At 53.5% G+C, this 13,603-nt stretch overlaps 1 protein-coding gene across 1 annotated transcript; it reads right to left on the bottom strand.

Moving 5' to 3' along the window:
- Window positions 1–399: 399 nt before the first annotated feature.
- UBE2L6 (ubiquitin conjugating enzyme E2 L6) lies at window positions 400–13,398 on the bottom strand. Its single transcript, XM_062196123.1, has 4 exons — window positions 13,296–13,398; window positions 9,037–9,132; window positions 3,315–3,501; window positions 400–1,528 (listed from the first exon to the last, which is right to left on the bottom strand). Exons 1-4 carry the CDS (start codon window positions 13,320–13,322, stop codon window positions 1,377–1,379), a joined length of 462 nt encoding a protein of 153 aa, XP_062052107.1. The 5' UTR covers window positions 13,323–13,398; the 3' UTR covers window positions 400–1,376.
- Window positions 13,399–13,603: the final 205 nt, after the last annotated feature.

Genomic DNA, 13,603 nt, shown 5'->3' with positions numbered 1-13,603 from the left:
GCTGCCTCATCTCTAAAACGGTGGATACCCCTGGGAACCTTTTCACAAAACTTATTTACTTTCGTGTCATGTGAAAGGCAGAGACAGCAAGACACCGTGAGACAGATGGAGGGCGATGTTCCAGCCGGTGGTTCGCTTCCCAAATGCCAGCAATTCAGGAAGCTGAGTGGATCAGAAGCAGAACAGCTGGGACTTGAACACAGACGTGCCCAGCAGTGACTCAATCGCGGTGCCACACGGCCACCCCCCGACCCCTGGGCTCCGAAGAACCTCTGCTGGGGGCTGGTGTGTGGGAAGCAGGGTGATGGGTTTGTGGGGCAGCAGCCGGAGCAGCCCCCTCTCTGGTCTGGATGAAACCACCCCAGCCCTCACTGAAGACACAATTCCAGAATTTACCTGTGACATAGAAAACATTTCTATTTAAAGTTTAAATTTTGTTAGAGAGAGAGAGGGCGCCCCCATCCACTGGTTCAATCTCCGACACTGGACGGGGGTGAAGGGTGGGGAATCAGGAACTGGGAACTCAATCCAGGTCCCCCAGGAGGGTGGCAGAGATCCAATCACTAGAGCCTTCCCCCACTGCCTCCCACAGTGCCCACGAGCAGGAAGCTGGAGTCGAGAGCAGAGCTGGGACTCAAGCCCAGGCGCTCCAGTATGGGACATGGCCATCTCAACCAAGGTCTTGATCACTAGGCCAACTGCCTGCCCCATCTGTGACATCACTGGCCAGGCAGGCACTGGGCTCGGTGGATTCTGCTGGACCGGGTGCTGGACACAGCCTCACCGTCCCCAGGAACTGGCCACCTGGGGGGATAGCAGGAAGTCTCAAAATACACAGTCAGACTCCCCGGATGGAGGTCAGACTCCTCGTTTTAGGATTCAACAGTGGAAAATGGAAAATGAATGGTTTAGCACCCAAATCAGTGCATGGCGCTCAGTAGCTTGGCTGGTTTCAACCACTCCATGAAATAGGAAATACAACGCCCTCCACGAGTCCTGCTTCCCATCCATACTCCTGGGGCCCTGGAGGGATCCTGGTTTCCAGCAGGCTGACCTGGAATGTGACCTGTCTCTCTCTCCCTGGAGATTTAACCTGTTCACTCTGCAAACCTAAACCCCCTTGGCTGTGGGGAAGGCACAGGGAGTGGGCAGGGCACACCTGTGGCCAGGTGAACCTGGGGGCAGCGAGTCCTCACACCACACACACATCCACAGCCTCCCTCCTGCCACACACACACATACACAAACTCACGGTTAGCAACCTAAGAAGGAAAAACTGAGTGGGGAATGGTTCATCCAGGAGCTCCAGCCCCAGTCCGTGAGGTATATTGGCCCACCATGCAGAGGACCCCACGCAGACGGGGTAGAAACTCAAATTAGGAGGGCCGGTCCACTCCGAACTGGAGGGTGAACTCTTCTGCCTTCCTCTGGAACAGCTCCGGGTTCTGGGTCAGCAGGTCGGCCAGCTCCACCCGCACGGGCTCCGCCAGATCCGGTCTATTCACCAGCTTGTAGAGGGCCTCCAAGACTATGGAGAGAGGCCAGAGCAGGACATCAGGGCAGAGGGAAAAACCCTGGATGGAGGCAATGGCTGCCCACTCCCCGGACCCCCCCACTCATTGCTCAGGGGGACTCCCAAGGACAGTCCATCTCGTAGACTGCCTCTCCTTCCTGGTGGACAATGCCCACAGCTTTGCCTGGTAAGATCCCTGTTCTACAAACAGCTATGTCCTATGGCTTCAGAAAAGTTGTACATTCTGGGGTCACTGAGATAAGAGAGATTTCGGGGTCTCAGCCCCATTTTGACAAGACCCACCCTGGTTTTCTGTTATTATTCTGGGATTCCAAATAAATTTATTTGGGAAAAAGGGTTCTAAGGCTGAAGATAGAAAACCTATTGCTATGGTACTTAATCTTTTCCAGATGCCTTTGGGAGCCCCGTGCAGGTGGAAGCCCAGGTACATATGTGTATACACATAAACACAGCTCTGAGTGAACAGTGCATCACCAGAGAGCCCTGAAGCTCATCCTAGGACCTCTCCCACATCCCAGCCCCACCACCACCACGCCAAGGGTCTTGTTTCTCAGGTTAAGAATTCCTGAGCTGGACCAGACACACGACAGCACCCAGAGGGAACCCATGGGTTCTGGAGCTCCATTGTTCAATGTGGAGCTCCATATAGTTTTCTAAATTAACTAAAATTAAACAACATGAACAGGGCAGGAGCTGTGGCTCAGCAGGTTAACACCCTGGCCTAAAGCGCTGGCATCCCAAATGGGTACCAGTTCAAGACCTGGCTGCTCCACTTCCAATCCAGCTCTCTGCTATGACCTGGGAAAACAATAGAAGATGGCCCAAGTCTTTGAGCCCCTGCACCTGCAAAGGAGTCCTGGAAGAAGTTCCTGGCTCCTGGCTTCAGACTGGCACAGCTCCAGCAATTGCGGACAACTGGGGAGTGAACCATCGGATGGAAGACCTCTCTCTCTCTCTCTCTCTCTCTCTCTCTCTGCCTCTCCTCACTCTGTGTAACTCTGACTTTAAAATAAAAATAAATAAACCTTTAAAAAAAAATCTTGCCCCTATATGGGCCACAGCTTTCTTAAAATAAACAAATAAACAAAAACAACAACAAAAAAACATCATGAAGAATTCTGTTTCTCGGTTGCACAGCCACATGAGGCCCGGGATGATGGTACCAGACAGTGGGGCTGTGGAAAGTTACCATGGCCGCACCACGTTCAGCTGGACACACTGTTCTAGAGTCAGCCAAGCTCTGCCGTCTGCAAGCCACAGGACCTTAGGCAGCGGCTTCCCCACTCGTGTGCCTCTGGCTCCATTACATGGGGCTGATGACAGCACTACCTCCTGGGGGTGATGGGGGATGTGGGCAGGCCCACACACCGTGCTCTTCGCACAGGGCACTGACAGTGCTTAGTTAAGGGATGAGTACTGTCACAGTTAGGACAATCCCCTCCACTGTCAACTATCACGTAGGGCACTGAGTCCCACAAAGGAACAGAGTCTTGCCCAAAGTCCACAGATGGGGCAGCAGGCCTTCTTAATCCCAAGCCCTGCCCCCTGCATTCACGCTGCCTCTCTTTCCCATGACCAAGGTCAAGTTCCTCTGTCACACCTGCCCTGGAGCAGGTCGGTGCATCCAGCATCTCAGGAGGCACCCCTTCTCTCTAACGGTAGGTTCCACTGAGACTCACATTTTATCTGCTCTCTTTTAGGCTTGTCTAACTCAAAATAAGTCCACTAGCATCCTCCACCCAGTATCAGTGTCGCCCTCGGGGGCAAGGCCCAGCCCCACCTTGGTAGGCCTTGGTGTAAGGCTTCCAGTTCTCTTTGCTGATGATGGGCAGGCAGACTTGCCCGTTTTCATCCACATTGGGGTGGTAGATCTTGGTGGTGAACGTCACCGCAGGAGGCTTGAGTGGATACTCCTTGGGGAAGTTGATGCGCAGATTGAAGGCCTTGAGATGGTAGGGAGGCTGGTCCTGTACAGACAGAAGGGGTCAAGCTTCAGCCCCAGGCCTCAGCTTCCTCATTGTCTCCAATGTCTGACTAGATGGCCTCTGAGGGCTATCTCAGCTTTAAAATCCGTCTGTGAATTAAGGAAGAAGATGGAACGGCCTCTTCCTGACCGCTGTTAGCGAGTTCAGGAGAACTGCCTCCATGGGAGTGAGTGAGGAAATAGGAGAAAATTCTGAAAATCCTAAGAACTCAGAGGCTTAGGAACAGCTACAGTGGAAAACGGTACAGCAGTCCCTAAAAATATAAGTAAATAGGGCCGGCGCCGCGGCTCAATAGGCTAATCCTCCGCCTAGCGGCGCCGGCACACCGGGTTCTAGTCCCGGTCGGGGCACCGATCCTGTCCCGGTTGCCCCTCTTCCAGGCCAGCTCTCTGCTGTGGCCAGGGAGTGCAGTGGAGGATGGCCCAAGCCCTTGGGCCCTGCACCCCATGGGAGACCAGGATAAACACCTGGCTCCTGCCATCGGATCAGCGCGGTGCGCCGGCCGCAGCGCGCTACCGCGGCGGCCATTGGAGGGTGAACCAACGGCAAAAGGAAGACCTTTCTCTCTGTCTCTGTCTCTCACTGTCCACTCTGCCTGTCAAAAAAATAAAAAAAAATAAATAAATAAAAAAAAAATAAAAATATAAGTAAATAGTGTAGCATCATCATATGATCCAGTAATGTCATTTCTGGGCATATACCCAAAAGAACTACCAAGGAGGGAGCTGAACAGATATTGATGTTCATAGCAACATCATTCACAGCAGCCAAATTCGCAAGCCGACAAATGTCCGCTGGTGGGCAAATCAACAGGAAATGGCATGTACGTACAACGGAATACTACTTGGCCTTCAAAAGGAATGGAATTCTGACCAATGCTACATGGATGAAAACGTGACACCAAGAGAAATGAGCTAGACAAAAAGCGAAAGCCACCGTACAATGCTACTTATGTGAGGAACGCAGAACAGTCAGCTGCACAGAGACACGAAGCAGGAAAGCAGCTGCAGGTGCTGGGGGGAGGGAGCGGTGGGGAATTACTGTGGAACAGGTGCAAGGTCAGCACAAGGGCAGCAAGTTCTAGAGACGGACTGTGGTTACAGCTGCACAACAAGGCAAATGGACTTAATGCCACCGAACCATGTGCTCAGAAATAACTAGTTAAGACAGTAACTTATGTCAGGTGCATTTTACCACGATTAAAATAAAAATGGAGGGGCCGGTGCTGTGGCGCAGTGGGTTAACACCCTCGCCTGAAGCACTAGCATCCTGCATGGGCGCTGGTTCAATCCCGGCTGCTCCACTTCCGATCCAGCTCTCTGCTATGGCCAGGGAAAGCAGTGGAAGATGGCCCAAGTCCTTGGGCCTCTGCACCCACATGGGAGACCCAGAAAAAGCTCCTGGCTCCTGGCTTCAGACTGGCACAGCTCTGGCCTTTGCGGCCAATTGGGGAATGAACCAGCAAATGGAAGACCGCGCTCGCTCGCTCTCTCTTTCTCTCTCTCTGTGTAACTATGACTTTCAAATAAATAAATAAATCTTAAAATAAAATAAAAATGGAGAAAGGAGATTGGCACAGTGGTTAAGAAGCGCTTGGGACGTATCCCACATCAGAGTGCCTAGGTCTGAGTCCCGGCTCTGCTGCCTGCTATCTGGAACCCTGGGAGGCGGCAGGTGATGGCTCAAGTGTTTGGGTTCCTGCTGACCAATTAGGAGACTCGGACTGAGATCCTCGCTTCTGGCTTGAGCCTGGCCCAGATCTGGCTGTTGTGGCCATTTGAGGGAGTGAACCAGCAGACAGAATGTATTTCTCTGTGTCTCTCCCTACCCCGGTGATGCTCTGTCTTTCCAATAAATAAATAAATCTTAGGAAAAGAAAGGTAAGACAGAGCAAAGACTGCCACAGTGACATACATAGTAAGCACAGAGTCAATGTTTGGGGTGATGTTGAGATAAGACATGCAACAACTATGGGACAGATAAAGAAAACTCTTCAGCTCTTAGCTCTTTTTTAATTTTTTTTTTTTTATAGGCAGGGTGGACAGTGAGAGAGAGACAGAGAGAGAAAGGTCTTCCTTTTGCCGTTGGTTCACCCTCCAATGGCCACTGCGGCCGACGTGCTGCGGCCAGCACACCATGCTGATCCGAAGCCAGGAGCCAGGTGCCTCTCCTGGTCTCCCATGCGGGTGCAGGGCCCAAGCACTTGGGCCATCCCACTGCACTCCCGGGCCACAGCAGAGAGCTGGCCTGGAAGAGGCACAACCGGGACAGAATCTGGCGCCCCAACCGGGACTAGAACCCGGTGTGCCGGCGCCGCAAGGCGGAGGATTAGCCTATTGAGCCGCGGCGCCAGCCTTAAGCTCTTGAGAGTAACAGCAAGGAGCTGGGACCTGAGGGAGGGACGAGGCCAAGGGCTGAGGCCTCAGAGCAGGAAGGAGTCAGGAGGAAGTGGGATCTGTGCAGCTGTCCACGGGGGCTTCCTGGTGGACTTCCCAGGCCTTAATAGAGGCTGAGACAGCAGTCATGGAGCCACGGGGACCTGTTCCAGCTCTGACTGAAGTTTGCTGTAGGACTGATCTTTTCCCACGCGGGTGCAGGGGCCCAAGGACTTGGGCCATCTTCTACTGCTTTCCCAGGCTGTGGCAGGGAGCTGGATTAGAAGTAGAGCAGCTGGGACTCGAACTGGCACCCATATGGGAGGCCGGCACTGCAGGCAGTGGCTTTACCCGCTATGCCACAGCGCTGGCCCCGCTGATCTTCTCTAGGGCTCCGTTTCTTCATTTGTAAAATGAAGAAGTTGGGCCAGAGGATTTTACAGTGCACTTCTGATCAGCTGATCAAGTCCCACTGCCTTCCAAGTTCTGGGTTAAATAAAGCATTTTCTATTTAAAAAGGAAACTGGAGATCATTCACTTCTCACAGTCAGGCTGAGAGAAGCCTGGAGTCAGCTGCCTTCCAGACCTGCCTCTGACCTGTGACCCCGTGCACAGGTTCCTTCACCTCCTGGGTCTGCACATCCCCACCTGTCAGAGGAAGACAGCCTTCCTCATTGGGTGGCTGACCTCACGTCACATGCACTTCACACAGAGGACCCTCGAGGAACCCTAGCTCCTACTAACGGCTCTGAAAGGCTCAACCGGCTGCCATGTTCCAGGAGCAAGATGTGACAAGTGGGGCCACCTCAACAAACACATAATTGAGGTGGAGCCTTAAGGGACAACATGTCCGTTTATCCCCGAACACTTTCCAGGTTCTCTTCTCCCTGCCAACCAGGGCTACACCAGCTCCTTCAGGCCCACTCAGCTGCCCATTCTGCACCAAGCTTTGGTCCTCTAGCTCTGGAATTCTTCCTGACCAGCATGCCTAGTCAAGACTTCTGCAGGGCTGGGAGGTCTCTGGCCAGCTCCTGGGCACACCTACCTTCCTCGGTCTTACCAACCACTGAGGTCTGATTTCACAGCACTCGGCCCAGTGGGGCCCTTCCTAGGTTATCCAATCACCTGCTTCCTCCTGACCTGCTCCACCCTCTCCTCTTCACAACGCTGGCATCTTTGCAGATCTAATCAGTTCTTGGAACTTCTAGCGTCTTCTTCACCTGGCACCTACAGCCTAGAACAGGTGCCCTCCTCCAAGTGAATGGATGTAAGTGAAGTGCTTCAGCCCAGCAGCAGCCCAAGGGCCTGACGGAGGTTCCAAGGCTGACCTTACTCGAGCCTCCTTCCACTTTCTGTGCTTGAAAGAGATAACCCAGACCACTGCACTGTCAGTGAGAAGTCCAAACCCTAGTAATGCGATGAATTGTTCCCTCGATATGCCAACGAGCTCTGATAACAAAAACCTCACGTCTTAATTTTTATTTCCAAGTAACTAAAGCTGTACAGATAAAATTCTCAAGAAAGAATCTTTAGTTACTAATAATCAGATAATCATACATAGATGTCTTACTCTGCTGAGTTCTTTGTAATACTGCTTTCAAAAGATTTTTTTTTTTTTTTTTTTTGGACAGGCAGAGTGGATAGTGAGAGAGAGAGAGAAAAGTCTTCCTTTTTGCCGTTGGTTCACCCTCCAATGGCCGCTGCGGCCAGCGCACTGCGGCGGTGCATCGTGCTGATCCGAAGCTAGGAGCCAGGTGCTTCTCCTGGTCTCCCATGCGGGTGCAGGGCCCAAGCACTTGGACCATCCTTCACTGCACTCCCTGGCCATAGCAGAGAGCTGGCCTGGAAGAGGGGCAACCGGGACAGAATCCGGCGCCCCAACCGGGACTAGAACCCGGTGTGCCGGCGCCGCAAGGCGGAGGATTAGCCTGTTAAGCCACGGCGCTGGCCTCAAAAGAAGATTTTATCAAGAAGATAACTACCTGTGTTATCACACATAACCACAATTTTCTGAAAGAAGATCTTTAAAACACACACACACACACACTTTAGAGGCTGGCATTGTAGTGCAGTGGGTTAAGCCACAGCCTGTGATGCTGGCATCCCACATCAGAGTGCTGGTTCGAGTCCCGGCTGCTTCACTTCCAATCCAGTTCCCTGCTAAGGGTGTGGGAAAATAGCAGAAGATGGCTAAGTGATGGGGTCTCTGCCACTCAGGTGGGAGAACTGGAGTTCCTGGCTCCTGGCTTCAGCCTGCCCCACCCCCACCCAGCTGCGATCATTTGGGGGGTAAACCAGAGGTATGGACGACTTTCTCTGTCCGTCTCTCTCTCTCTCTCTCCCTTTCTCCCTTTAATTGCCTTTCAATTCATTAAATCAATCTTAAAACAAAACACATGTAGGAATTCGGGGAGCAAATTCTAGCTACTGTGGGAACCCAGAAGTTGAGAGAGGCAGAGTCTTCTCAGGCCCCTGACGAGCTGAGGACAAGGAAGCCTAGGAGGCGGAGTCACTGCTCTTGGAGACAGCTTCTGTGGTGGGATTGGTGGCTACTGGTTGGAAGAAGGAGTCTTTTACATCTTCCTCAGTCTGCCCGGACCTCAGAGGCAATCAGTCCAGAAAGAAACCCTCCCCAGCAGTAAATACTCTCCAGCAAAAGAGCCTACAGCAGCTGGCACCATGGCGTAGCGGATAAAGCCACCACCTGCAGTGCCGGCATCCCATGTGGACGCCAGTTTGAGTCCCACTTCCAATCCAACTCTCTGCTACAGCCTGGGAAAGCAGTAGAAGATGGCCCAAGTCCTTGGGCCCCTGCACCCTCAAGGGAGACCTGGAAGAAGCTCCTGGCTCCTAGCTTCGGATCAGTGCAGCTCCGGCCATTGCGGCCATTTGGGGAGTGAACCAGCAGATGGAAGACCTCTCTCTGTCTCTCTCTCTCTCTCTCTCTCTCTCTCTCTCCCCTGCCTGTGCCTGTGCCTCTGCTTCTGCCTCTTTGTAGCTCTGCCTTTCAAATAAAAAATAAATCTTAAAAAAAAAAAGATCCTATGGCAGGGGCAGACTTTGCCTCACCCTAATTCTTCCTGCCCATGCCCTTGGCCTAAGTCATCCCCAGTCCAAGACCACGCTCCCCGCAGACACTCACGGGCAGGAGGAGCGCGTGCCACTCCAGGACATTGGCATCATCACTGAGCAGGTTCTTCAGGTACGGGGGAGGCTCCTGCTGAAGATCCTCCAGCTCCTGCAGGGGACACAGCAAGGGGACAGTCGGCCCAGTGCTCCCCACTCTGCACCCTCCCACCGCGTCGACCACCTGCCACCAGCAAGCGATCCCAGTCAGACACCAGCAAATTCAGAGACCTAGCGACTGAGCACTCGGGGCCCCAAAAGGCTTGTGGAAAGTGAAGTTAAAGGTAGGTTTGCAAGGGGCAGGGGCCCTGCAGCACAGCAGGTTTAGGCCGCGGCTGGGGCACCTGCATCCTGGATCAGACAGAACGCCAGTTCAAGTCCCAGCTGCTCTGCCTTCAATCAAGCTTCCTGCTAATGCACCTGGTTCAGCAGTGGTGGGTGGCCCAAGTGCTTGGTTCCCTGCCACCCACAAAGGAGAGTCAAAGGGAGTCCTTGGCTTCGGGCTTCAGCCTGGGCCAGCCCTGGCTGTTGTGGGCATTTGGGGGCATGAACCAGTGGATGGAACGATCTCTCTGCCCTGCTTGGAGGGGGGCATTGCTGTGACACAGAGGATTAAGCTGCATCCCATATGGGCGCCGGTTCGAGTCCCGGCTGCTCCACTTCCCATTCAGCTCCCTGCTAATGTGCCTGGGAAAGCAGTCGAAGCTGGTCCAAGCACTTGGACCCCTACTACCCACATGGGAGATCTGGACAAAGTTCCAGGTTCCTAGCATTGGCCTGACCCAGCCCCAGCCCAGCCATTGTGTCATTTGGGGGAGTGAACCAGCAGATGGAAGGTCACTCTCTCCTCTCTCCCTTTCTCTGTTTCTCCCTCTAACTCTGCCTTTCCAATAAATTAAAAATCTATCTTTGGAAAAAAAGAATAGGGGCTGACGCTGTGGCGCAGTGGATTAAGCCACCGTCTGCAATACTGGCATCCCATATGGCTGCCGGTTCAAGTCCTGGCTGCTCTGTGTTCGATCCAGCTCCCCGATAATGCACTTGGGAAAAATGTGGAAGATGGCCCAAGTGCTTGGGCCCCTGCACCCATGTGGGAGATCTGGAAGAAGCTCCAGGATCCTGGCTTTGGATTGGCCCAGCTCCAGCTGTTGCAGCCATTTGGGGAATGAACCAGCAGATGAGGACTTCTCCTCTCTTCCCCTTTGCTCTCCTCTCCTCTCCCCTCCCCTCCCCTCCCCTCCCCTCCCCTCTCCTCTCCTCTTCTCTCTCTCTCTCTCTCTCTCTCTCTGCCTCTGTAACTCCACCTTTCAAATAAACAAATAAACCTTTTCAAACAGAAGAAGAAGACAGTCCACAGTCGAACAGAGAAGAGACGGGAGGGACACTCTGCTGACTTGACTCTAAGTGGGAACACTCAGCCTTTACCCAGGGCTTTGGGTGAGTTGTGCCAAGCCCTTCCCGAAGCTGGAGGATGTAGAAACACAAGCTAGGACACACAGCTCTTTCGTAAGTCCTGCTAGGAAATCAACTGACTTACAGGAACAGAAAATGAAAGTAGAGAGGCCATTAAGAGCCTGTGGTTGGAACCTCGGGCCTTGGCTCAAATCCCAACCCATCATTCCCTGCTGAATAACTCTGGACAGCCAAGGTGTCCTCTCTGGGCTCTATTTCCCCATCTGTAAAGTGGGGATATATTACTTACCTCACAGAGTGCTGTGAGAAGTGGATGAAATAAGTGTTATAAACCATTTCACACTTCATGGTGCCCGTGCAATCAATACTGTCTCTCCTGTCTGGCTGGAAGGCTCTCTGCCTATTTTGCTGCCAGTCCTTGTGGGCTGAGCCTACTGTGCGTGGCCCAGTGGGCGCTCATTTCCTTCTTGGATGCTGAAGGTAGCAGGTACCCCCCTTGACCCGCCCGGCGCCTGCCCACACCACCCCGCAGACTGCAAGAGCATTTCTGGGAGACTGAGAGCCTGGAAGGGTGCCAGCTCCACTCACCAACACTGCTTTTCCTCCCTCATGTATCTCCAGTCCTGGCTGCACCCCCAGTCTCCAAACACTCCGGAATTTCCCACCTCCTGGGGGAAACTGCCCCCCACCTCAGCCTCCTCCCACATCTCACTTCATATTGTGTCCCTGGTAGAAACGAAAGCTCAGCAAGGGTAGAATTTTTGTTCATCTCTGCCCCGCACCTGCTAGCCCAGGTCCAGTCCATGGTAGGCACTGAACATCTGTAGAATGAATTCATGCAAGCCACCAACTCCAGCAAGCCCTCCAGGTTTGCCTCTGTATTTTTTTTTTTCTTCCAGAGAATATACAGAGAACTTTGTGCCCCACTCCCACCCTTCTTTTTTCATGTTAACATTTTATTTAACCAGTACAAGCACCATGCTTAACAAAAGACTGTCCAAAATAATGCAATATGAACTAGCAGAGACTGAAACTACAGCCTAAGAAGTCGTGCATGGCCTGGAGCTGCGGTCTGGTGGTTTAAGCCGCTGCCTGTGACACCTGCATCCCATATGGACGCTGGTTCAAGTCCTGGCAGCTTAGCTTTTTTTTTTTTTTTTTAAGATTTATTTATTTATTTGAAAGGCAGAGTTACAGACAGAGAGAGGCAGAGGCAGAGAGACAGAAGTCTTCCATCTGCTGGTTCACTCCCCAAATGGCTGGCACGGCCAGGATTGGGCCAGACTGAAGCCAGGAGCCAGGAACTTTATCTGGGTCTCCCACATGGGTGGCATGCGGCCCAAGCCCAAGCACTTGGGCTAACTTCCGCTGCTCTCCCAGGTGCATTAGCAGGGAGCTGGATCGGAAGTGGAGCAGTCAAGACTCCAACCAGCAGCCAGATGGGATGTGGGCACCACAGGTGGCATAACCTGCTATGCCACAGAGCCAGCCCTTGCTCCACTTCTGATGCAGCTCCCTGCTAATGCACTTGGAAAAGCAGCAGAAATGGCCCAAGTGCTTGGGCTTGGGCCACCTGCCACCCACAATGGGAGGCCCAGATGAAGCTCCTGGCTCTCGGCTTCTGGCTTCGGCTGCTGGGATAAGGCAGCCATTTGGGGAATGAGCCAGCAGGTGGATGACCTCTCTCTCCCTCTCTCTGTAACTCTGCCTCTCAAACAAATAAATAAATCTTAAAAGAAGTTGTACAGTTGTCGGTTCTGTTACGTAATGACACAGAACTGCTAAAATTCACAAGACTAAACCAGTAGCCTTTCAAGCCTCCTGGATGAGCTCACATTGGGCCATGTGCATCAGTGGGAAGAACTGGCCCACCTCGTCAGTGTTACTAAAGCGAGCATACACGTACGAACCATATTCCAAGAAGCAGGAAAACAGTTTATATCACAAGCCTAAAGGGGTCCATTAGAGGAACAGGATCACCGATTTGCAATGCCAAATGGTGTCCCAGGAAACACCTTTCTCATCCGTCTCCAACTTGGAGCCGTTGGTTTTAAGTGGCTTCAAAGATGATTCACATTCTCCCATAAACACAAAATAAGATTTGTCCCGAGAGTGTTTGAAAAGCTTCTTCACATAACCTGTAAAGGCTCAAGCTCTCAGATTCCAGGATCATTGGCCTATGGAACAAACAGGGAAAGCGACCACACCAAGAGAGTCAATCGAACACGCGTTAATCTCTACTCCCAGCAGACACCCGCATTTAAACGCTGATGAAAATAGTATTCCTCTCTTGTGCACATGCGGATTTAATGACATGACTTGGGTAAGAGAATTGAAATTGAATCTTGATGTGAATGGAAGGGGAGAGCGAGTGGGAAAGCGGAGGGTTGCAGTTGGGGGGGAGTTATGGGGGGGGAGCCTTTGTAATCCATAAACTGTACTTTGGAAATTTATATTCATTAAATAAAAAAAAAAAAAAGTAGTCCGAAGGTCTCCTTCAGTATCCGGGGTACCCGGTATCAGACTGTAGGATGCACCCTGGCCTGTTCTGAACCCACCCCATCCCCCCACCCCCCCACCCGCCGCTAACACAACGCCCAGCACCAGCCAAGGAGCCTCGCCCACACCTGAGACTCGCTCAGCTGTTCTCTCGGGCTGCGGGCAGGAGAAACGAAACTGAAACCAGTCTGCGAGGCCCCTGCACAGCTCCCGGAGCTGGCGACACCCCTCCGGCTCTGCCCCTGCCGCAGGCCCACCCCTCCTCGGGGAAGAGAGCGAGCCGGCCAGCCGGGCCTGGGACGCACACCAGCGAACAGGTGCGCTCCGGGCGCCCCAGGAACCAGGCCTCCCGCCCGCGGTTACCTTCGCCACTCGCTTGCTGGCCGTCATCTCGGGACCGAGGGCTGGCCACCGGCTGACTGCAGCCGCACCGAGCACCTAGCCCCGGCACGGCACGGCACGCCCCGCTCCGGGACCCGCCCCCGGGAGCCCCGCCCCGCCCCGCCGCGCGCCACCCGCGCCGCGGCGTGCGGTGTGGACCCGCCTCGCACCTGCTCCGCGCAGACCGGGAGGCGGGGCCGGCCGCCGGCGCGGGGGGCTGCGGGGCGCGGGGCTGGGGCCAGCCGGCGGCCGGGCCGTGGGCGCCCCCGTTTCTTATCAGCCCCCTGCAC

Source organism: Lepus europaeus, chromosome 7 (assembly GCF_033115175.1).
Source record: "Lepus europaeus isolate LE1 chromosome 7, mLepTim1.pri, whole genome shotgun sequence".
NCBI classification, from domain to species: Eukaryota; Metazoa; Chordata; class Mammalia; order Lagomorpha; family Leporidae; genus Lepus; species Lepus europaeus.
The sequence above is the reverse complement of the archived record's forward strand: the minus strand, read 5'-3'. Positions and strand labels throughout refer to the sequence as shown.

Coding starts and splice junctions, on each gene's coding strand:
- UBE2L6 (XM_062196123.1), bottom strand. CDS start 13,322: ATGACGGCCAGCAAGCGAGTGGCGAAG. Junction 3,502..9,036: donor GGCACGCGCTCCTCCTGCCC/GTGAGTGTCTGC, acceptor CTGTCTGTACAG/GACCAGCCTCCCTACCATCT. Junction 1,529..3,314: donor TTACACCAAGGCCTACCAAG/GTGGGGCTGGGC, acceptor CTCTCTCCATAG/TCTTGGAGGCCCTCTACAAG.